General features: G+C 49.4%; 2 protein-coding genes across 5 annotated transcripts in view; both read right to left on the bottom strand.

Annotated features, from left to right (window-relative positions):
* Positions 1-2159: 2159 nt before the first annotated feature.
* On the bottom strand, positions 2160-5847 carry SHISA4 (shisa family member 4). 2 transcript variants are annotated; one of them, XM_054462344.2, is made up of 5 exons: positions 5431-5847; positions 4883-5054; positions 3911-4044; positions 2897-3064; positions 2160-2664 (listed from the first exon to the last, which is right to left on the bottom strand). In XM_054462344.2, exons 1-5 carry the CDS (start codon positions 5501-5503, stop codon positions 2618-2620), a joined length of 594 nt encoding a protein of 197 aa, XP_054318319.1. In that variant the 5' UTR covers positions 5504-5847; the 3' UTR covers positions 2160-2617. The 2 variants fall into 2 exon arrangements, with proteins under 2 accessions (XP_054318319.1, XP_054318311.1); XM_054462336.2 differs by lacking the exon at positions 3911-4044 and having other exon boundaries at positions 5431-5845.
* A 4814-nt stretch (positions 5848-10661) lies between these two features.
* IPO9 (importin 9) overlaps positions 10662-22726 on the bottom strand; it is a 60671-nt gene continuing 48606 nt past the window's right edge. For all 3 annotated transcript variants that reach the window (XM_054462043.2, XM_054462061.2, XM_054462081.2), the window contains 5 exons: positions 21516-21649; positions 20101-20223; positions 19535-19639; positions 19244-19320; positions 10662-18525 (listed from right to left, as the gene is read on the bottom strand). In XM_054462043.2, the coding sequence (XP_054318018.1) occupies positions 18415-18525; positions 19244-19320; positions 19535-19639; positions 20101-20223; positions 21516-21649 (550 nt within the window). In that variant the 3' untranslated portion in view covers positions 10662-18414. The remainder of the gene's footprint in view (positions 18526-19243; positions 19321-19534; positions 19640-20100; positions 20224-21515; positions 21650-22726) is intronic.

Consider the following 22726-nt stretch of genomic DNA (forward strand, 5'->3'; position numbering starts at 1 on the left):
TCCCAGATAATGAGTCAGATGAGGTGGGGTCAGAGGAGACTGCAGTGGTTTGGGAAGAGATGTAGGGGTGATTGCCTCCATTTAAAGAACTCCAGGATATGTGAGAGACCTCTTCACTGCTCAGAGCACGTGAAGGTCCTACTCTGTCACAGTTTTGCTCCTTTTCTTAGAATTCTCTTCAGTGTTTGGCAGGGTTAGTTGACTGGAAATGGGGCAACTCCACTCTTCCAGTCTCAGCTATGGCTAGGGTAAACCTGCCTCCTATCCCAGACTACAAAGCATTTTTTCATTGGCACCAGGTTGTTGATTCAAGGATAATTAATTCTGACTGGCATCACCTTGCATACATTTACACATCATTTCTCGGAGAAACTAAAAAACCTTAATATGTAGATCTCTTCCAGCTCCCAGCTTCAGGAGAGAGGAGACTGGACTCCAAACCTCAGATGACTTGGAAACCCTCTTTCCTAAATTGTGAAGCCAGGCACTCCAGGGCTCCAGCTCCCACCTCTTGTCCCCACCCTCAAAGAGAAAGAGGATTTGTACCTGTGGTCTCAGCTCTGTCTCTACCAGCATCAGCAGCCCCTCCCTGTCTGGGTCTGATCCAGGGGCAGACATGTGGGCCCCATGAAGATTTCACTGGGAAGGGGAAAGTTGTGAATCTAGGGGCAGAGCTCTGCCCAGGGGAATTTCTGACCCTGGCCCCAAAACCCTGGCCCAGGAGCTCTTGCCTTCCTGGCTGCGTGACAAGAGATAATCCTCAAGAGTATGTGGGTGGCAGAAGGCCCTGGGGGCATGGTCAGCACAATGGCCATATCCAGAACCAAGCTGGGCTGCAGGAGCGCAGAGGTCTGAGGGGGCAGGGCAGGAGAGCAGGGCCTGAGGCTGCAGTGGGGCTGGAGTACCTGTGGATGGGGAGAAAAGGAGGGCTGGGCTTACAGGATACTTGGATAAGGGGCTTGGAGAGGGGAGGGGCTCTTCATTGGTGGGGCTTTGCCAAGCTGAGCTGACACTTTTCCCACTTGAATTAAAAACAATAAAACTTCCTTCCCTGGATCTGTCACCAGACAAGTCCTGAGAGCACAAGGACCATGACCCCAGGGAACAAGGAGAAGGAAGACAGCCAGGCAGCTCCAGAGGTGGGGGGCTCTTCTAGGCAATATTTGTGGGAGGAGGGGGAGAAAAGGTCATATCCCCCACTGTGTGGCTCAGTGGGGGTCACAGACATGGGCCTGGGGACTGGCGATCCAAGCAGCTGACAGAAGCACCTTGCACCAGATTCTTGGGTCACCCAGTGTCTCTATCTGGCTCCTAGTTCTAGGATCTCTAATCAGGAAGGAAACTACAGGACTGACAGTTTCACGTACATACTATTTCACCCTCCTGACAGCCATGGGGTATTATCCCCATTTGATTTATTTATTTATTTATTTATTTATTTTTATTTATTTATTTAGAGACAGATCCTGGTTCTGTCGCCCAGGCTGGAGTACAGTGGCGCAATCTCGGCTCACTGTAACCCCAGCCTCCTGGGTTCAAGCGATTCTCCTGCCTTAGCCTCCTGAGTAGCTGGGATTACAGCGCCTGCCACAATGCCTGGCTAATTTTTTTTTTGTATATTAGCAGAGACAGGGATTCACCATGTTGGCCAGGCTGGTCTTGAACTCCTGACCTCAGGCGATCCACCCGCCTCAGCCTCTCAAAGTACTGAGATTACACGCATGAGCTACCACGCCCGTCCTATCTCCATTCTATAGATGAGGACACTGAGGCTTGGGAACCTTTGGAGACATGGCCAAGGTCAGAAAGTGGTGGGGCCCAGAATGAATCTAAGGGTACCTGAACGGGAACTGCCTTTGTACAGTCAGCAGTGCCTCAGCTGTTGTAGAGCTGTTGAACCCTAGCAGGGAATATCTGTAGTGCAAATGAGGATCTCTTCAGATCTGTGGCGAAATTCACCTCATTGTCTTTAGGAAGCCTTTAGGAAGCCAGGAACAGTCCACCTTGGTCTGCTTGTGGATGAGGGTGAGGATGGTGCTGTTCTCCGGTGCTGGTGCTGGCCCTCCCCTACCTTTGGAATATGGAGTGGGCAACAGTCTGGGCCCAGCTGAAGGCGGTGTTCCTGGAAGGTGTGGATGGGTCCAATGATGCGACTGATATGAGTTATGTCTTTACAGCTTTAATCCAGCAGGCCAGAGATCTGGCCAGTGGGGCAGCCAGAGAGGAGGGCTACTGCCAGCTGCTGATGGAACCTCCTTCCTCCCCCCACCCCAGCCCAGAGGGGACAAACAGTAGGGCCCCAGCCTTCCTGGCTGGGATCTTGGGAGCAGAGGGACTATTTGAAAACAGGCACTGTGACCCAGGCAGTCATCTCCCTCCCTTGCCCCAGTAAAAATAGCCCATAATTCCAAGTCCTCCCCCAACCCCTCATAGTTCTAGTTCAGCTCCTGTTCCATTTCCCTGGGGCTCTGTCCCCAGTAGGGCCCAGGGCTTGGCTTGGTCTGGGGCCTGGTGGCTGGAGGACTCCTGCCACCCCCAGGACCAGATGCAGGTACAGGATGAGGGCATCTCCCAAGGTTGGCATCGCTGAAGGGGCAGCAGAGACATGGCTGGTTCCTCAGGCTCCCGGGTAAGAGGGCTGTGGTGGCATATAGGGAGGAGGAGCTGGAAGCCAAAGAGACAGGATGAGGGTGAGTGGTGACATAGGTGGACGAAAAGTAACCCCTCTACCCCCGGGGCAGACAGGACCCATAGGGAAGAGTGGGCCTGGAGGTTTTGGGCTAGAGGTGGAGGAAGTCTGGGAGAGGGAATCTGAGAATGAGAGAGGCACAGGGGAGGTCGCAGGGCAAGGGGTGTGGGGAAGGCAGCAGCAAGGGGCTCCAGATTGCTTACTTACCTGCAGGGTTGTAGACTGGGGGCCCAGCTGGGTAGAGTGGATATTGGGGAGCAGGACCAGTAGGTGGGTACATGAAGCCAGGCTGTGGGGGTGCAGGGCCAGCTTTGGGGTCCTGGGGGTATGGGTATACTGGCTGCACTGGGATGCCTGTCATTGGAATCTCCTGGCCTAGATGGGGGAGAAGGATCAGCATTGAGAGACCCATCTCCTATGCGAAGCCTCCTCCTCCTGCCCAGGAAACCAAGGTAAGCACCCTGGTGCTGGCCTCTGGCAAGCTCCAGGCTGGCCATCTTTGCCTCCCACACCCTGCTTGGCAGAGTTAAGCAGGGAGCTGTGCACGTGGCCCCAGCTGGTCAATCTGTGTTTAGCAAGTTTGCTCCCCTCAGCAGGTTTCAGAGACCTCATGAACCAGGGAGCACAGCCCAGGGAATATCTCACTTGGGCAAGGAGGGGACAGCTCAGGGCTGGTATCCTGTAATCCAGCAGAGCTGCCACTAAGAGGGTCTTCTCCTAGCCCTTCCTTCCCACACTGATCTCCCGTATGGCATCACTGTCCCCATGTCCATCAGGTTGTGGCATATGTGCCTCACATGCCAACACTCAGGCACATATTTTGCCATCCACGCCAACACTCAGGCACATGTTTTGCCATCCACTGGAGCATTCTCAATTAATGTTCATCACTACAGACCTGACCTTGTGTACTTACTAAGAGTCATGTGCATGCATACACCCACTGCACCCACTATTGTTGACAGACTGCACTCCTGTACACATTTGAATCTTCATGTGTATGCACAGAAATGCACACACAGTCTGATGTTCCATATACCCCTAGGCACATTCTAATATTCACGGGTTTACAAGCGTTTTTCTGGGTTTTCATGCTGGCAGGTGTGTGTATACAGAAGCACATACTACTACAGAATTTACCCAATCCATGAACTCTCTGCTGCCCATTATGGGACTTAGCCCAGCCCATCTGAGGCCCATCTTGCCCAGTACTGGGTGTACCTTCAAATGGGCTCTGGAGCCGCTGGCGCCGGCGGTACAGGTAGCAACAGGAACAGAGGAAGCAGCAGATGGTGGTGGCAACCACAGCAACAAAGAGGATCACAGCTGAGGCGATGCCTGCTATGGTCTTGGGACTTTAGACAAAGAACAGGTCCTCTCACCTTCCAACACTCATAGGACGGAGTCCTCATTATGCTGGCTCCAACTCCTGGCCAGCAGGGGGGCCATGGCATGCTGAGATTTGGGGTTCCTTGTGGGGCTCTGCCCAGTCCCTGTGAAGGAGATCTTAGAGGACCTCCACTTCCCAGAAGGCTATGCTGCCTGGCTGGCTAGTGTGAAGCATACGGGGATTTGCAGTGCGCCCCCAACCATTGCTTTTATATCTACAACTTAAATGATTAGACATACAGCATAACACTGAAAGGAGCCTTAGAAATAATCTAGAGCCATTTTTTCCAAACCCCACTTCAATCAGAAGTCTCTATATCTATTTTATATATGATATATTAAAAAAAAAGTTTGACAACCACTAATTTGGCAAGCAATGACCCATAGAAGGCAAATGTCTTCTCCAAGATCACACAGCTAGTAAGAAGTGGACTTGGGAATCAAACCCAAGTCTCCTGCCTTTGTGCCAGAGCTTCTTCCACAAAGCTACACTGTCGTCCGGGTGTTAACCTTGAACCCTCCCTTCCCATGACCTGGCAGGACCAAAGGGAGGGCTCCAGAAAGAACCTGGAAACCCCTGGCCCAGCCAAAGCCTATGAAGGTAACTAACATGCCTTTTCTGGAACTCCCAGGCACCAGAACCTAAGCACCTAGCTCCGCCGCCAAGCTTGAGTCCTGGTGACTCTATTCAGCTAAGAATGTGGAGGTCGACAGTGGAGGAGGCAGGAGTCCGGGAGGGAGGAAGGGGAGGCCTCTGGAGAAAAGGATGGAGGAGGGGGTGAGGGTGAGGAGGCAGGAACCCACCTGAAGGCCAGGCAGTGCTTCTGCTGCCTCTCGGTGATGAGCAAGGTCAGGTCCCTGCAGCAGTACCGATGGTAGCAGGTCCCGCAGCAGAAGGTGAAGAACTCGCAGTTAAACCCCGGATGCCAGGAGCCATTCCGGTCCAGGTACCACAGGCAGTCCTCGCCGGCCAGCGCTGCGGCAGGGATTGGGGGTGCCCAGTGGCCACCAGGCCAGTTCATCCCCAGCCGCGCTCGGCCCCACTCCCCCGGCGGTCCCCAGCCTGCTGGCTCCCGAACACTGAGGGTTGCCCCTTATCTCCACCCTGAGGGTCTCAGCCCCAGGGCCCCAGAGGCCTCTGCCTGAAGCTGACCCTGCACCCCGGGATCAGCCTCCCATGGCCCAGCATCCTGGCGCTCCCTCTTCCCGCTTCTTGAGGACCCAGCAACACCCAAGGCTCCCGTGGCAGCCGGAGGGTCTCGGAGAAGCCCCGAGCCCAAGCCCTTCGGATCGGCCCCTCCCCTTCCTCCGCCCCCATCCCACCCCTGCCGCATCACTCCCCATCCCCTTACCCAGGGGAGCCCCCAGCACCAACAGAGCGATTGCGGTGAGCGGCGCGGCCCGGCGGAGCCCCGCGGGTGGCATGGTGGGGGCTGGGCGCGGCCGGGGTCGGGCCTCCCAGAGAAGGGACCGCAGGACCAAGCCGGCCAGCTGGGGCTGCGGCGGGGCCCAGCCCGCGGCCAGGCTCGGGCTCCTCTTCCGCCTCCTCTGGGGGTGGGACTAAGCGCCCCGCCCGCGCTAACCCAGCTGGCGCGGCTCCGCGCAGCGCCCAGGAGTCCACCCACCAGCGACGCCCACCTAGCCTCTGGAGCTGGGTGCCCCTCACCCAGCAGAGCACTGCCCTGCTCCCCCTGTCCCCGGCTCCGCGGTGGTTCCTCCCGTCCAAGCCACCATGGGCACTGCTGGCAGTTGGGCACTGCGGCCAGGGAAGCCTGGCTGTGTCCTGGACCCGCCCCCGGCCTGGGCCCAATCACTATGCTGGACTCCAGAAGCCCTGATCCTGGTGCCACCTCCGAATGCCCAGACACATGAGCCAACCCTGGAGGGGCAGGGCTGGACCTTCACTTGTGGGGGACCTCCTCTGCCGCGTCCAGCCTGGGACATCCTGTCGGGGGCGGAGAGGGAAAGAGGCTGGATGTCACCCCGCCCTCATTCCCAGAACACAAGCACTCATTGAGAGGCATTCAGAGTGGCTTTGTCCCTAGCGGTGCCCACAGGCCTGGACCCTGCCAGCTGCACTGGCTCCCTACGATGGACCCTTCCCCCTTCAAGTGGACAGAGCTGGCATGCACCAGCCCATGGCCTCACTAGCAGGGAAGGCAGGCTGCTGAGGCCACCTGGGTCCCATCCAGTTAAACACTCTTCACAGTGAAAGCCCTTCACAGAGCAAGCCTGTACTGCAATAGCCACTGGAGCATAGGGAGGGCAACAGTTAATTTCAGGTGGGCAACAGTTAATCCCAGGTGGAGACAGTGTTTTAGGATGGGAGAGGTCAGTCTTCACAGGTTTATACTGAGTGCCAGTGACTATGCCCCATGCTACACAAGGTACCCTCCGAGGAACTGCAAATTAAGCCAGGGAGATCATCGAAAGCCTACCTTAATCCCCTGCCATGTACACCCTTTACACGCACTTCTGGGCTTCCACATCTACCTCACTGGAATCTTTCCACAACTCCATGAACTAAGCAAGGTTCGTCAGTGTTATCAATCCCATTTCACAGACTGAGAAACTAGGACTCATGGAGGTTAAAGAACTTGTTCAAGGTAATACAGCCAGTAAATGGTAGAGGCATCAGGAAGACCCAAATCTAAATCAGGGTTGATCCTCAGCCGCAACAGCAGACAGTGTAGATAGCGAGTATTTCTTGTGTTCTGGGGTAAGAGAATCAGGGCAGGTCCATGGAAGGCCCAGTAGAATCTTAGTAGGTTAGGGAAGGACAGCTGAAAGAGGAGCTACCCCATCCTGGGCCCCTGTGGGTGCTGGCACACCTACCCAAGAGAGCTGGAATAGGAGAGGATAGGCTCCTGCCCCAGAAAGTTGCTGGTAGCCTGATGGGCAAGAGCATGTCCTCACGCAGGACACAGTCATAAATGTAGCAGCAGGGACAAAGAGAGACGCCTCTGAATCTAGCACCACCTACTCAGTGTGCCCATTGCCATCCATCTCCTCTTTCCTACACTAAAAGCTCCATGACTGCAGGGACCACGTGGCTGTGTTCAATGTTGCCATCCATCCCTAGCCATCAGTGCTGTCATTGTTGGTTGAATCATCTTCAGATAAGGGGCTGTCTTTCCTGCCCAGGGCTGAATCTCCCATGTGTACCCTTGACCCCTGCTGATTTGTCTCTTCATTATCCCATCTCTTTAGTGTCTTTAGCTTCTCACACCTCACCAGCTTCTTTTCCCTAGGAAATCTCAAGTCTTTCCTATTTAAAGCAAACCAAACCAAACCACATCCTTCTTGAAACTCATCCCTCTCTAGCTACTTTCCTGCTTTTTTCTCCAACTAGCCCTCCTCAAAGTGTATACCCCTAGTTGACACTTCCAGCTTGCAATGACACCTAGCACGCACCAACATCATCAGTGATTTTCTAATTGCAAAATTCTAAGAATGTGTTTCAGTTCATGGGATGGGAGGTGACTAGACTACGACAGAGAGTGAAGAGAGGGGGCTGTGGGCCAACCAGAGGGGAGAACTGGCTGCACTGGGAGAACTGGCACTTCTCACCTTGACAAGGGATGCTGGAGCCTGGAGATGGAGAGCTGGGGCTAGCTTATGTCGCCATAATGAACCTGGGTCTTGAAAGAGTCTATAGATTGGCCAGGAGTGAGGAGGGGCTTGGGTAGGAGGACTGGGGGCCCTGGAAGAAGTTGTCTAAATCTTCAGGCCTGGAGGGGCTTCACTACACCTTCTCTAGGTAAGGGCAGGCAGGAATACCCTCCCCTCACCAAGCTAGTCTCTTAATCCCCAGCAAGGGAAAGAAACGCTTTCCTGGAAAAGAGGAGGCAGAGTAATTTGTGATCAGATGAGACAAAACATAGGCTTTGGCAGTAGGAGGTTCTCCTCAGGGTGTCTGGAATACGATGGTAATGATAACACCAGCAGCAAACATTGCCGATGAGCTCATCCCATTGTACAGATAAGGAAACTGAAGTTGGAAGAACTTCAATTCCCCCAGCTCACACTGCTGGGATTTGCAGTTGGACTTTTGTGGCTTCAAAGCCCAGGCCCTTCCGCTTCACCACCTGCTTCTCTTTAAACAAGTCTAAAGGGCCAGGCGCGGTGGCTCACGCTTGTAATCCCAACACTTTGGGAGGCCGAGGCAGGCAGATCACCTGAGGTCGGGAGTTGGAGACCAGCCTGATCAACATGGAGAAACCCCGTCTCTACTAAAAATACAAAATTAGCCGGGTGTGGTGGCACATGCCTGTAATCCTAGCTGCTCGGGAGGCTGAGGCAGGAGAATCGCTTGTACCCGGGAGGCTTGAACCCGGGAATGCGCCATTGCATTCCAGCCTGGGCAACAAGAGTGAAACTCCGTCTCAAACAAAAAAACAAGTCTAAAATGCTCAGTGCTATGCCTGGCATAAAAAGCATGTATTCAGGGAAACTTTGATGCCCAGCCCTTATCTCTAGCAGGCCTCTGCATGTGGTGAGAAGGTAGCCAGGGATATCTGGAGTGGTGAAAGGCAGGAGGAGGGGAAGGGCTGGGACCCTTCCTGTGACCCAGTTTGGGCTTGGCTGGGGGCTGTGGTAGGAGTGCTCTGCTGAGTCACCTCACTCCTGGGCTGAATTACCAGCCCAGGGCTCCTCCCAACCTCTTCCATGCTCCTCTTTCTATCAGAGCAGACTGACACAGGCATTCCTGAGGCCTTCCTTACTTTCCTGGGCCGTGAGCCCTGGATGCTCCATCCCACCCTGGTCCTACCCCACCCATGCTGTTTGGCCGTGGAGGCCCCTGCCTCCACTTTTGTCTGGCCAGTGGTTTGTTGAGCCATTCCAAGATAAGGGAAACTCCATTCCTTTCCTAATTCCTGCCTCTGTTCAGTCAGTGCTCTCCAGGAATGCACTCTACATTACTCTGCCCTTTTTTCTATTCCTCCCTGCCCAGCCTCTGACAACCCAACTCCTGCAGACAGGTAATTATACATTCCCCCACTCCATAGGACCCTGAGTTCTTTCCTCTGATTTAATGTCAGACCCTTCCTGGAGAGTCTCGGACACACTAATTCTCCTTGCAGTCCACAGCTAGGGAGAGTAAGGCCTAGGACAGCACCAGGACTTGGGCAAGTCTCATGGCTTAGTTGGGGAACCAGGTCTTTTGGCTCCCACTGCCCCGGAATAAACAAACATCTCTCTTAAATCAGAATGCTTTTCTTGGCGTCTAGCTTTAATCTTTCTTGCTGTAAATAAAAGACTGTCTCCTGTGTTTGTCCTCTTGGTGGGAGGGATTTGCAAGTGGAGGGTGGGTGAAGGACAGTGAGGATGAGCCTCACTGCTGCCAAGCTACTGGTAAGGAGCACTCTTCCATGTAACAAAGTTGCACAAGTATCCTATACATTTATATATATATAGAGCACTCTTCTCCAGAAGGACTTTTTACCAATGCCTTAGTAGGATTGCCTCTCCCAGAACGCCAGGCTTCTGCTTGTTTGTAGAGTGCCCAGGACAGCCTGGGCCTCAGCAAAGAAGGGGGTGTAGCCAGGCTGGCTTGGATGGCAGCTGTGAGCAGCCCCCTACTCAGACACACTCTGGGTGGCTGTGGGAGCAGCAGCAGTCCCAGGCAGCCAAGGCCTGGCCTCAGCAGCCCAGCTCAGCCAGTGGGGCAGATGGGAGGGCCAGGTTATCTTTAAATGGCACCTTACTCAGCCTGCCACTCTGCCAGCTGGGCAGGCTGGGGGTAGACTAGTGTTATTTTGGGATCTGAGGGCAAGGGAGGAAGGCTCTGTTTATAGCTCTCTCCTTTCTGAACCTACTCTCTCTCCTGGGGAGGATTTGGGGCCATGGGCCTCAGCCCTCCAGCTGACCCTTTCCAACCTAAGGTTTCTGTTTTCAGCCTAGCTGTTAGCCATCTGCACAGATGGGAGTGTTGAATCTACAGAGGCACAGGGTTTCTCAGAAAGGCCAGCTCTGTAAAGGCAGGTTTAGGTGGTGACAACTGCATTAGACTTGGGATTAGACTAATAATAGGTAACATTAACACTTACTATGAGGCAGCACTATGAAGTGCTTTGTGTTATATTAACTTTATTTAATCCTCACAATCACTCCATGAAACAGATACTAGTATTATACTTGTTCTGTGGATTAGGAAATGGAGACATAATTTAAGCAGCTTGTCCAAAGTCACCCAACAGGCAAGTGGCAAAGCCAGGGTTCAAATCCAGGCAGTCTAGCTCCGGAGCCCATGCTCTGAACCACTAATTAGATATGAATCCTGCCCTGCCACTTACTGGTTCTGCAAACTTGAAGGAACCACTCCCCCTTTGGTCTTGGCTTCCTCTTTTGGAAACGGACTACCGTTCGGTTCAACCCACTAGAATCCCCAAGTTAGAAGTGGCGGAGACACTGATCCATTGTGTCTCTCTCCCTGTTCAAGGGAAAAAGAACTTACTCAAGGTCACACAACGGGGCACTGGCACTAGTTTCTGTGCTCTTGCTGTGAACCTCCTTGTGGCAGGGATGAGTCAAGGGAGCTGACGAGGGATATTAGTTATGAATTTACAATCACAAAATCAGGTGTGGAAGAAATACATTTATTTTCTTTTAACCAAAATAGATGAGAATGAGTCTCTATCCTGCTACCTGGTTTGTTGTTATTATGGTTTGTTCCCCTCTCCAGAATCACGAAAAGGTCCTGGGGTCTCACACAGTGCAAAACACTGAGGTGAGCCCTCTAAGCCTTGGTCTGCACAGGTTCTGCTCATACATGCTCTTAAGCTTGCAAATTCAGAAGTGTTGGTCTGTGTGCCCCAGGTACAAGAGACCTTCCCAGGGAGCCTTGGTGACCAGGGTCCAGCATCCCTGGGACTCCATGCAGCCTTTTCCCTAGGAAGTTCTATCATCTCCAGGTGCTTTGCCGCAATCAGGGCAGGATTATCACCACTCATAGGCCCCATGGACTTTTTTGTCCCCTACTTATCTTTTGGAAAACTACCCCCCTTTTTCTCTCCCCTTCTTCCTCTGGGACCCTGGGCCTAATTGCAGTTCACTAGAGCTTTCACCATAGGGTCCAGAAGCACAGCTATTCTCATGCAGTCCTGCTGTCCACCCTACAAAAGCAACTAAAGCCAGGAAATGCAAAGAATTCAGGTATGTTCTTGGACTAAGTTGGGGGGGGAAATCTAGCGAAAGCAAATAAATACACCGATAGTTTATGTCACACAGCTAACCACAGAAAAACTGCTTAGTAGGTGGAAGGCAAGAGCTGGGCCTACCACCTGTTTCTATCCTGTTCCTCAGGCAGGGCTGCAGTGCTACAATTCATTCTTCAGAGCTGTCCTCCCAAAGGCTCACCAAGACCCTAATTTAGCAGCAGCATGTGTGAAATTGAACTGAGTCACAGTGTAATCCAGTGAGTCAGGGAGAATGAGACAAACATAGCTCCCAGCTATGGGTGGGGGATAGGATGGGACATCTTCCACCACTAGAGGTGCTTTAATGAAGTCATCCTTAATTCTAACTACAATCCTGTGAGGTAGGTATTAGTTCCCTATTTTACAGATGAGGGAACCAAGGCTTGAAGGAAATGTCACTTGCCGCAGCTGTGTAATCATGCCAAGTCAGAACAACTCAAGCCTGGAAGGGACTTCTAGGCCTCCTAGTCAGGCCAGTAGTTCCTCATTGCTCTTCTTCCTACAGCACATTTACTACCGTATCATGTATTCCACACAGGTTTAAAAACCCTAGTATAATTTTCAATTTTAGGAAGCCAGCAGTAATGCCACCCTTTTCCCAGTTACTCAAAAAAAGAAAAAATTGGAATGTAAGTGTCATTAGATGGCAAATGTTGACCTGCACCATCCATTAGAGAAACTTAAATTCACAAAAATTGGGTTGTTTTTTTTTTGAGACAGAATCTCGCTCTGTCGCCCAGGCTGGAGTGTAGTGGCATGATCTTGGCTCACTGCAACTTCCGCCTCCCGGGTTCAAGCAATTCTCCTGCTTCAGCTGCCTGAGTAGCTAGGATTACAGGCATGCGCCACCATGCCCAACTAATTTTTTTGTATTTTTAGTACAGACGGGGTTTCACCATGCTGGCCAGGCTGGTCTCGAACTCTTGATCTCGTGATCCGCCTGCCTCGGCCTCCCGAAGTGCTGGGATTACAGGTGTGAGCCACCATGCCCGGCCTACAAAAATTGGAATTTTATTGCAATTACTTTTGGGTGCTTTGCTACTGGAATCTTGGTGAAGTATGGTTAAGACCTGGTCTAAATCCCCGTGAGAATGGGGAAGTTTTCCCGTGACTGCTAACTAAAGGTCTAGCCTCTGATTGAGCACTTGGATTGATGAGGAGGAACTCACTGCAACATTTTAAGACAATTCATTCCACAGCTCTCACTTTTGGAAAATCCTTACTTGTCAGTCTTTAAGTCCTACTGACTTTATCTTGTCAACATCTCTAATCCAGCTCTTCCACCCTATCCCCTCTAGTTACAACCTTAGTCCAGGCTCTGGGTTTTCCCACCTGGACTGTTGTAGCTGCTGCCAGTCTGCATTCCTTTCTCCCATCTCCCACCCCTTCAATCCAGGTTCCAAGTCACCCTTCTAGTCACATTTGGATCAACACTGCAACACTTTTCTAAGACACAAAACCTGATCATGTCACCTCCCTGTTTAGTACTCTTGGGTAGTCTCCCATTCTCTAGAGGAAGCAGGTCTTGCAGGATCCTTCACAATCTGGTCCCCACTTATCCTTCCAACTTTATTTCTGGCCAGGACTCCCATGAACTTATGCATAAATATCAGTACTTCTAATGTGCTTATAAGGTCTGAAGATGAAATTGTTTCATGACAGCCTTTTCTTACTTTTTCTCTGCAATGTCTTACCCTACTCTCATCTGCCTGGCAAATGCACAGGAAAGGCAAAACAAATAGGCAACAAGTACAAGCTGCTTGGACTATAATCACACTTGCAGTGTGACCTTCGATAGGTTAACAATCTGTCTGCTTCAGTTTCATCAATCTGTAAAACTGGGTGAGCAAAGTGGACTACTTTGTAAGGTTAGTAGGTGGTCTGAGTGAAGTAAAAGTATTTAGCATACCCACTGGCGTTTAAATACTCCAGAAGCAGATATTGTTAGCTCCTTGCAAGTGTTCAAGGGTTGCCTTCTCCATGCAACTTACCCAACTTCTTCCCCCAGGTTACCATTAGCCAGTTCCTTTTTTGGGCAGTGGGAACTAAACCCAGTACACTTATTTCTCTCACAGCACTCCCCACATTTATTATACTACAGATGCCTTTCAGCTTATAATGGGGCTATATCCTAATAAACCCAACAAAAGTTGAAAATACTGTTAAGTGAAAAATGCATTTAATACACCTAGCCTACCTTAAACCTACTCAGATCACTTACATTAGCTTACAGTTGGGCAAACTCATCTAACACAAAGCCTATTTTATAATAAAGTGTTGAATGTCTCATGTAATTTATTGAATACTGTACTGATTGTATGGATACTTGAAGTGCTGTTTCTACGGAATGTGTATAGCTTTTGCACAATCCTAAAGTTGAAAAACTGGAAGTCAAACCATCATTATGTTCAGGCCCATCTGTATTTCTGACCCCCTACTAGACTAGCTCCTTGAGGGAAAGGGCCAAAGTCCTCCAGCATTTAGCACTGGCCTTGCATATCTAACAGAGGTTCAACATTCACTGAAATGGGGTCGGGGGGAAGAGTAGCCAGAAATTGACCTTTTATTTCCTACTTATTGATCATGGGTCAGCTTAGCTGGGGTGCAAAAGTATAGTATGTATTTCACTGGACCATCCTTGAACTTCCCAAAGCCATGTCCTGTTTCCTCTTGTCTTCTCTTAAGCTAAGCATTCTTAGCTCCTTCAAGCTTCTTTTCCTTGACACGATTTGTCCTCTACATCTTAGCTTTCCTCTGGCAGAGGACTCATCTGTCAGGGAGCCTCCAGTTGAGCAGCAGAAGGGAACATAGCAATCAGGATCACTGATAGGCACAGGAAGACTGAAAGGACCTTCCACACTACCCCAAACTACCTGTTTTTATTATCTCACCCCAGAACCACACTGGAGTTTTTTGGACACATTAACAGTTCCTGGCATAATAAACTTTTATTTTAAATTTTAATAGACCATGTCTTGCTACATTGCCCAGACTGGTCTCAAACTCTTGGGCTTAAGTCATCTGCCCTCCTCAGCCTCCTCAAGTGCTGGGATTACACGGGTGTGGCACCACACCTGGCCCTCTTGGCATAATAAACTTTATTTTTTGAGACAGAGTCTTGCTCTGTTGCCCAGGCTGGAGTGCAATGGTGTGATCTCGACTTACTGCAACCTCTGTCTCTCAGGTTCAAGTGATTCTCCTGCCTCAGCCTCCCGAGTAGCTGGGATTACAGGCACGTGCCACCATGCCCAGCTAATTTTTGTATTTTTAGTAGAGGTGGGGTTTCATCACATTGGCCAGGCTGGTCTCGAACTCCTGATCTCAGGTGATTTACCCACCTAGGCCTCCCAAAGTGCTGGGATTACAGGTGTGAGCCACCACACCCGGCCATTAAACTCTTAGCAGCACGCAATACTGTGAGAGCACAGTACTCTATAGTCCTCAACTCTTTCCACAGATGTTATTATCAATCTGCATTTATTGAAATGTTACATTTAGATTCTGCTCATTTTTATAGGTTGTAATGGTATTTGTTTGGATCCTAAATTTGGATTCTAAATTGTCATCCTTTCTAAGGGTTTCTTATTATCTAAAAATTTCATCAGCATTCCTAATTTACTAGTACTATTTCTTGTGTAAATGGCTTCAAATTCTTTTGTGGAATGGGTAAGGCATAAAAAAAGTCATCTGTCACTCATATCAAAGGAGGGGCCAAGGACACAGCCCTGGGGGAACTTACCAGGTCAACCCACAATGGGTGAATTTATAGTTTGTTAGTTAGTGGTCAGTTACCAACTTCTCTCTCTCTCTAATGCTTTGACTAAAATGTCCAGATTATTTTACCTAGTTAACAAAATTAAAGAAGACTCTAAGGTCAGTTTAGCATCATTTTCTCTGAAGTCCATAATGAATGTCTGTTACAAACTCTCATCACTCTTATTTAGCTGCTTTTGGGTCATCTGTTGTAGGTTCATTCTCCCAAATCAATGTCACTTATACGTCTGTAACTTGTGTTATCAGCTTCCTCCCTGGGGTTTTAACTTCTTTTCAGTCTTATAGTGTTCCTTCCATTTTCCTTTCAGTTCACTCCAATAAAAGCTCGACAAACTCCTGGGAACCCCTTGGTGCCCCAGCTGCTGTTTACCAGAGTCAGGAGACTAAAATGTCTCAGAGCAGCTAAGTGCTCTTTTTTATTTTTACCTCATTTGTCTTACCTTGAACTTTTTAGTTCCTTGTAACCACTTAGCCCTGCCCTTTTCAGACTGAAGCTAGTTCTCTTTGGCCAAAGACAGGAGACAAAATATGGTCTAGAGTTTCTGTCAACACGTACTGGCCTCCAACAGATCTTTTTTCTTCCTGCTGACACTGGACACAGTCTCTCCACTCTTTTTCTCATCAACAGAATGGGAATATCCACTCTGTGAACCTGTTATAGAGGTTAAATGGGATAATGTATATGAAAATGCACTGGAAACACAATTAAGTACCTGCACACTGAGGGGTCCAAGACCTTCTGCTCTCACCCACAGCCGAGTAGCTGTTAGCCAGGGGCAGCCCTTAAGTGATACTAGGGCCCTTTCCTCAGGACTCAAGTTCTCCTGAGGCAGGATGCCCAGTCCTCCCCCAAATCAGCATGAGAGCAGAAAGGACCCTTGCCAAAGGATTTAGGACTACTTTTGGCACGAGATATAGAATGTTTGTCTAATTAGCAGACCCAGAGGGACCCCCATCATTCTCAGTCTATGTGTGGGAGCCTTAAGCCTTCCCAAGCTCAGCAGTTCAATGCTACTGGCATGAGACCATTCTTTTGTGCCAAAATCAGAGGCCGACTTGGCCTTATGCCTTTAGCACCAAATCCCACTGGCACTGCCTTGAGATAAACTATGGAGTCTGCAAGGCCGAGGGTGGTTTTCTGAGCACCACTTGGTCAGATCTGACATCATTTCCCCAGTATCAGCAACTCCCACAATGCCATGTGGAGAAGCAGCAGGGGCACAAGCAGTTAGCCTCAGAACCTGGCTGGCAGGGGACGACTGTGAACATGCCCACAGGCTTCTCAAAGGTAGTAAAAACTTTTAACTCTACTTCTTCCAATCTCAGTCATGGAGGTTGAACACTGGGGACACCTAGTGGCATGAAGACATTACTAGCTACAATATCCTTGGGGCCATCCCCTTGAGTGGAGATTCAGATTCACTTTATATTCTTTCTCTTTTTTTTTTTGAGAGAGTTTCGCTCCTCTTGTTGCCCAGGCTGTAGTGCAATGGTGCGATCTTGGCTTACCGCAACCTCTGCCTCCCAGGTTCAAGCGATTCTCCTGTCTCAGCCTCCCGAGTAGCTGGAATTACAAGCACATGCCACCATGCCTGGCTAATTTTTGTATTTTTAGTAGAGACAGGGTTTCATCATGTTGGTCAGGCTGGTCTCGAACTCCTGACCTCTGGTGATCCGCTGGCTTTGGCCTCCGAAAGTGCTCGGATTACAGGTGTGACGCACCGCGCCCAGCCTATATTCTATTTCTTCTTTGTGAGAATATCAATCTAAAGAAATATTCTGTGGCTATTAAAAATGGGGCACCAGATGTGGGCACTACCAAAAAAAGGGGAACACAGATTTCATCTTTCTCCCCATGGGGTGTGTGTGTGTGTGTGTGTGTGTGTGGTGTGTGTGCGTGTGTGTTTGAGTGTGTGTGTGTGTGTGTGTGTGTGTGTCTCGCCCTGGAATGCAATGGTGTGATATCGGTTCACTGCAACCTCTGCTTCCCAAGTTCAAGCGATTCTCCTGCCTCAGCATCTCAAGTTAACTGGGATTACAGGCATGCACCACCATGCCCAGCTAGTTTTTGTATTTTTAGTAGAAATGCGGGCTTCACTGTGTTGGCCAGGCTAGCCTCAAACTCCTGACCTCAAGTGATCCGCCCACCTCAGCCTCCCAAAGTACTGGGATTACAGGCGTTAGCCACCGAGCCCAGCCTCTCTCCATGATTTTCTAATCCTCATTTACTCTTTGAACCCCAAACAGACTAAACTTCCCAATTAAGGAATCTCCCTTAAAAATTATTTGATTAAACAATGCCAGTTCTGTAAGAATCATTTCAGGCTATGTTTGCCAAGACACACTAGAATGTTTAGACAGGCTCCACCTAATCCTTTCCCCCATTACTTTTACTTACCTTCTAAAGGTAATAGAAGGCAAACAGGTGCTGAGACACCTTATACCATGCAACTAAATTCATCTGTAAAGATTACTTTACTGTCCTAGAAAAATACATGTTGCAAATTTGAGGGCTACAACTTAACCACTTTAGAGGCTTCCTGAGGGAAAGGGGATAACCTTTGAATATCAGACTCTGTGGTAATGTGTGGGAGAGGCATATTAAATATAGTTGGGTCAGGTGGATTTAAAAAAAATCCCTTTTCCCCATTTTTTTTTTTTTTCTAAAAAAGGAAGATCAAATTGCCATCTGTCTGGCTTATTTTGTGTGTGCATGTATATATAGGAACAGCTTGAGGGGAAGGGTTATGTCATGCAATGAGGCAAAAACAAGACGACCTCCTCTGACAGAGGAGCCTTAGTGTTGTAGAAGAGAAGCAAGGCTGAGGTCACTGGAAAGGCTTAGAATGAAGCTGCTCCTGCCTGTTCCTCCTGAGAACCCAGAGCAGCAGTGGTCCAGGGCACAAAGCATAATGATCTCTCACGAGGATTCCTATCTGAACACATCAGAAGTCCTATGAACATAGATAGGTCTGTTTTAGAATATAAATGGTAGTGACTTCCTGTGCTCCTGAGGCGGGGCAAAATAATCCATAAACACATAATCCTTCTGGGCAATAATGTTTCTGGACTCGCCAGCAGAGGGCTCTAGGAACAGAGGTGGGGGTAGAGTCGGGGAGAAAAAAGGTTCTAGAGACGGGATGTCTTCAGGGGAACTTTGAGAAATGTCCTTTGTTCCAGCATTCCTAAGTGATGGCACTGGTGAGCCTGGTCTGAATTGTCATCAGTGTCACTGCCGAGGCCAAGGGCCAAGGGTCAAGATGCCACTTTAGGTTGAGAAGAAAGTGCATCTCAAGGCCAGTGAGGGCTGCAAAATGGTTTGCGGCTGGGCCAGAAGGAGCAAATGTAGAAAGGCTCCCCTTTTTAGATGCCGATGGTCTGTAGAACTCGCCTCTCGTTGTCATTAAGGTGGCCTGAAAACATTATGTAGCAGGGCTGCTGAGCAAACTGGCAGAGGAAATCTGTGAGATATGCCTGGAGGAAAGAGTAAGAGTGGCATTAGTGAGATGTTGCAAGTCACCCATTTGCAGTGGAGCAAGAACCACAATCAAATGGCACGGGGAATGCTGGTTTTTAGACAAATGCCAGCTCCCTGAGGGATGGTCTTTCACGTTCTTGGATCTAGTTTAGGTAATCCACAGGGAAACATTTTTCCAAGGCTGTATCACCCCAAGGACCTTCACAACATAGCCTCTAGAAGATGAATTACAACACATCAAGTGCAAAGTTCCAGCCCACCCAAAACCCTGGACCACTCAACAAGACAGGAACTCTTTCCCATGAGGATCCCATGTTAAATTATAAATGGATTTTTTTTTTTTTTTTTTTTTGAACACAGGGTCTTGCTTTGTCGCCCAGGCTCCAGTGCAGTGGTATGATCACAGCTCACTGCAGCCTTGACCTCTTGGCCTTAAGCGATCCTCCCACCTCACCCTCCCAAGTAGCTGGGACCACAGGGGTGTGCCACTATGCCCAGATAATTTTTAAATTATTTGTAGAGACAGGGTGTCCCTGCGTTGCTCAGACTGGTCTTGAACTCCTGGGCTTAAGCAGTCCTCCTGCCTTGACCTCCCAAAGTGTTGGGATTACAGGCATGAGCCACCGTGCCTGGCTATAAATGGATTTGAGCCCATATTCCTGTTTCCATGACCTGGGACACTGTCATTTGCAAGACATCTCTGGACACCCTCACCTGCAGATCAATCTGATAGAGAGGATCCTTCAGGGCATCAGGGTCATCTTCCTCATCATCCTCGTAGTAATCCTCCTCTGTTAGACACAGCCAACACAGGGCGGGTCAGGACAAAGGCCCATGATCAGGCCCTGAGTGGTGATATACTACCACATGACTGAGGCGGAAGGTGCAAAAGCCCAAGAAATGTCCCTGTGGGCCCACCTCTCCCCTTTCTTGGGTACCCCATTCTTGGGATCAGTGTGCAAAGAAAAGGTATTTACCATGGCTGTCCTCTTACAAACAGCTTACCATATTTACTTGTAGCAAGAATGTCAGATAAAAGCTGGCCAGCTAAACCATCCTCCTCCTCCTCCTCTTCCTCCTCCTGGTCCTCCCACATATCATTGGAGTCATCTACTTGGAGATGAAAAGCAGCTAGAGCTAGAGCACATTCATGCATTTTCCCTCCCCAAATCCAAATAGGCCAGAATAGAAGGGCCCCAAAGGCTTCTGCAATGTGGCTTGTAGTCCCCAGTGAAAGAGAACCAGAAATGGCCAAACCCTCCTGGTTAGTCTCAATGAAAGAACCTGGAGATATAAGGGTTGGGAGGCTCTTAAGAAGAATCAAACCAAAGAAGGGCTATGTTAGCTTGCCTCCTGGCTGCCTCCCACCCCAGCCTCTGTGAGATTTCATATGGCAGACTGGAGAGGCAGCTCTACATGCCTAGTGCCTAGCATGGTGCCAGCCACAGAGCAGCCATTCCATCAACTTTTTTTTTTTCAGTTAGTGACTCAACAAACCAAGTTGATAATTTGACAATTTGTAACTTGATCTGCCAGGCTAAAAGTCTCCTGGGAGTAAGGGCCTGGTGCACCTTGACTCCACTCTGCAGGAGTGGCCTGGCGAGCGGCATTAGCCTCCATGACGTTGGAGAGCTCGTTGATGATCAGCTTTAGGATCTTGACCAGCAAAGGAATGTTTGTCCAGCGTTCTGGGTCTGGGAAGGAAGAAAAAGGCTTCAAGTCAGAGTGTCACTGAGCTTACTTCTGGAAGTATCCCTGTCCTCTCCTCAGTGCCACTCACCAGAGTTCACCACCCCTCAGACTTTCACTGTCCCTGACTATATCCAGTCTCCAAAGAGTGATTTAAAGTTAAATAACTTTATTCTGTTTGGTATTGTAACAGTTCAGAAGCTGGGAGAGATGAGAGTTCAGGGATTAAAGGAGATAGAGTCTTGTTAGTAATAAAGCTCTGAAACCAAGGAACTGTATACAGCCAGTACTCCAGTCCCAATGACTTACAATTTGAGAGACAGCGGAGGTAATTATAAATCTACATTAAAGATAGCAGCTCTATACTCCCTACCTGCAAATCATTGGAGTTACAGGCCAAAGGCAACTCAGTAACAAAGACATGCTGACTCTGTGCCCAAGCTTCTGTCTGAATGAAGCTGGAAGCTGGGATGCTTGGTACCTGAGACTATTTTTGTCTTTTTTTTTTTTCCTTCAGACAGAGTTTCGCTCTTGTTGCCCAGGCTGGAGTGCAATGGCGTGATCTTGGCTCACTGCAACCTCCGCCTCCCGGGTTCAAGCGATTCTCCTGCCTCAGCCTCCCGAGTAGCTGGGATTACAGGCATGCGCCACCATGCCTGGCTAACTTTGTATTTTTAGTAGAGACAGGGTTTCTCTATGTTGGTCAGGCTGGTCTCAAACTCCCGGCCTCAGGCGATCCGCCTGCCTCGGCCTCCCAAAGTGCTGGGATTACAGGTGTGAGCCACCGTGCCTGCATTTTTTTCTTTTTTTTTTTGAGACGGAGTCTCATTTGGTTGTCCAGGCTGGAATGCAGTGGCACGATCTTGGCTCACCGCAACCTCTGCCTCCCAGGTTCAAGCGATTCTCCTGCCTCAGCCTCCCAAGTAGCTGGGATTACAGGCGCCCGCCACCACGCCTGGCTAATTTTTGTATTTTTAGTAGAGACGGGATTTCACCATGTTGGTCAGGCTGGTCTCAAACTCCTGACTTCAAGTGATCCATCCACTCTGGCCTCCCACCAAGTACTGGGATTACAGGCGTGAGCCACCACGCCCGGCCTATTTTTGTCCATTTTCCACAACAGGAAGAAACCATATGTTCTGATCCCTTTTACCTAAGTTTCCTGCTTCTTCTTTATCAAACCCATCACCAACAATTGTTTTAAAAATATACACCACAGTGCAATCCTTCCCTTCACCCAGGTATCCTTAGCCCCTTCTAATAAGGAGAGGACTGGAAGAATCGCAGCAGCACCCACTTTTGGCTGACTTAGAGCGGGTGCGGATGCCCTCATCCATGCTGTAGATCTCCTCTCCCTTCACACGGATATCCTGTAGCCGTTTGTCATCTGCATTGATGCCATGCTGGAGCAGCTTACAGAGTGCCACAGAGCTGGCAAGGAAGATCCAAAAAAAGGTCAATCAGCTGCCCATGTAGAGTTTATTCCAAGGAGATAAGCAATTATGTCCTAAGACCCTCTATTTGATAGTGAAAATTCCGTTAACAACTAACTAGGAGAGCTAAGAGAGTTCAGCTGAAAATGAGATTTTAGAGTTCATGAGATGGTCTACTGAGATGTTCTTTTTTTGTTGTTGTTTTTTTTTGAGATAGGGTCTCATTCTGTCACCCAGGCTGAGTGCAATGGTGTGATCATGGTTCACTGCAGCCCTGACCTCCCTGGGTTCAGGTGATCCTCCCACCTCAGCCTCCCAAGTAGCTGGGACTATAGGCACGCGCCACCATGCCTGGCTAATTTTTGTATTTTTTTGGTAGAGACAGGTTTCACCATGTTGCCCAGATGGGTCTCAAGCAATTTGCCCACCTCAGTCTTCCAAAGTGCTGGGATTACAGGTGACCTGTTCTTCTTGAACAAAGCTAAGGTTGCGCCATATTGTAAGATGCAATGAGGTGATAAGAATCAGTGGTATAAAAGTCCAGGATAAAAAGTTAGGAAGCCAGGGTTAGAAGGTTGGGTTTTTTATTTTTATTTTTTTGAGACAGTTTCGCTCGTCGCCCAGGCTGGAGTGCAACGGCGTGATCTGCCTCCTTGGTTCAAGCGATTCTCCTGCCTTAGCCTCCCGAGTAGCTGGGATTACAGGCACCCACAACCACATTCAGCTATTTTTTGTATTTATAGTAGAGACAGGGTTTCACCATGTTGGCCAGGCTGATCTTGAACTCCTGACCTTCAGTGATCTGCTAGCCTCAGCCTCCTAAAGTGCTGGGATTATAGGTGTGAGCCACTGTGCCTGGCCAAGGCTTGGGCTTATAAAGGAAAACAAGCCACTAGCAGCACTTAGCTGTGTGAAGTCTGTGGTATAGAAGGGATCTCTTGTAAACAGAGATCAGAAATATATAGTCTACCTGTGTTGACTGTCTTTTGGGGATTTCAAGATGGCAGCTATTCACATATGTGCATTAGCAATAAAGAAAGACAGGGAAAAGGGAATACAGAGAGACATTTGAAAT

Source organism: Pongo pygmaeus, chromosome 1 (assembly GCF_028885625.2).
Source record: "Pongo pygmaeus isolate AG05252 chromosome 1, NHGRI_mPonPyg2-v2.0_pri, whole genome shotgun sequence".
Lineage (NCBI taxonomy): Eukaryota > Metazoa > Chordata > Mammalia > Primates > Hominidae > Pongo > Pongo pygmaeus.

What these genes read in the sequence shown, in the direction of transcription:
- SHISA4 (XM_054462336.2), bottom strand. Translation starts at nt 5,503, where the DNA reads ATGCCACCCGCGGGGCTCCGCCGGGCCGCGCCGCTCACCGCAATCGCT. An exon ending in GGTGCTGGGGGCTCCCCTGG is followed by an intron (nt 5,055 to 5,430) that starts GTAAGGGGATGG and finishes TCCCTGCCGCAG; the next exon opens with CGCTGGCCGGCGAGGACTGC. An exon ending in CCCAGTCTACAACCCTGCAG is followed by an intron (nt 2,665 to 2,896) that starts GTAAGTAAGCAA and finishes TTTGGCTTCCAG; the next exon opens with CTCCTCCTCCCTATATGCCA.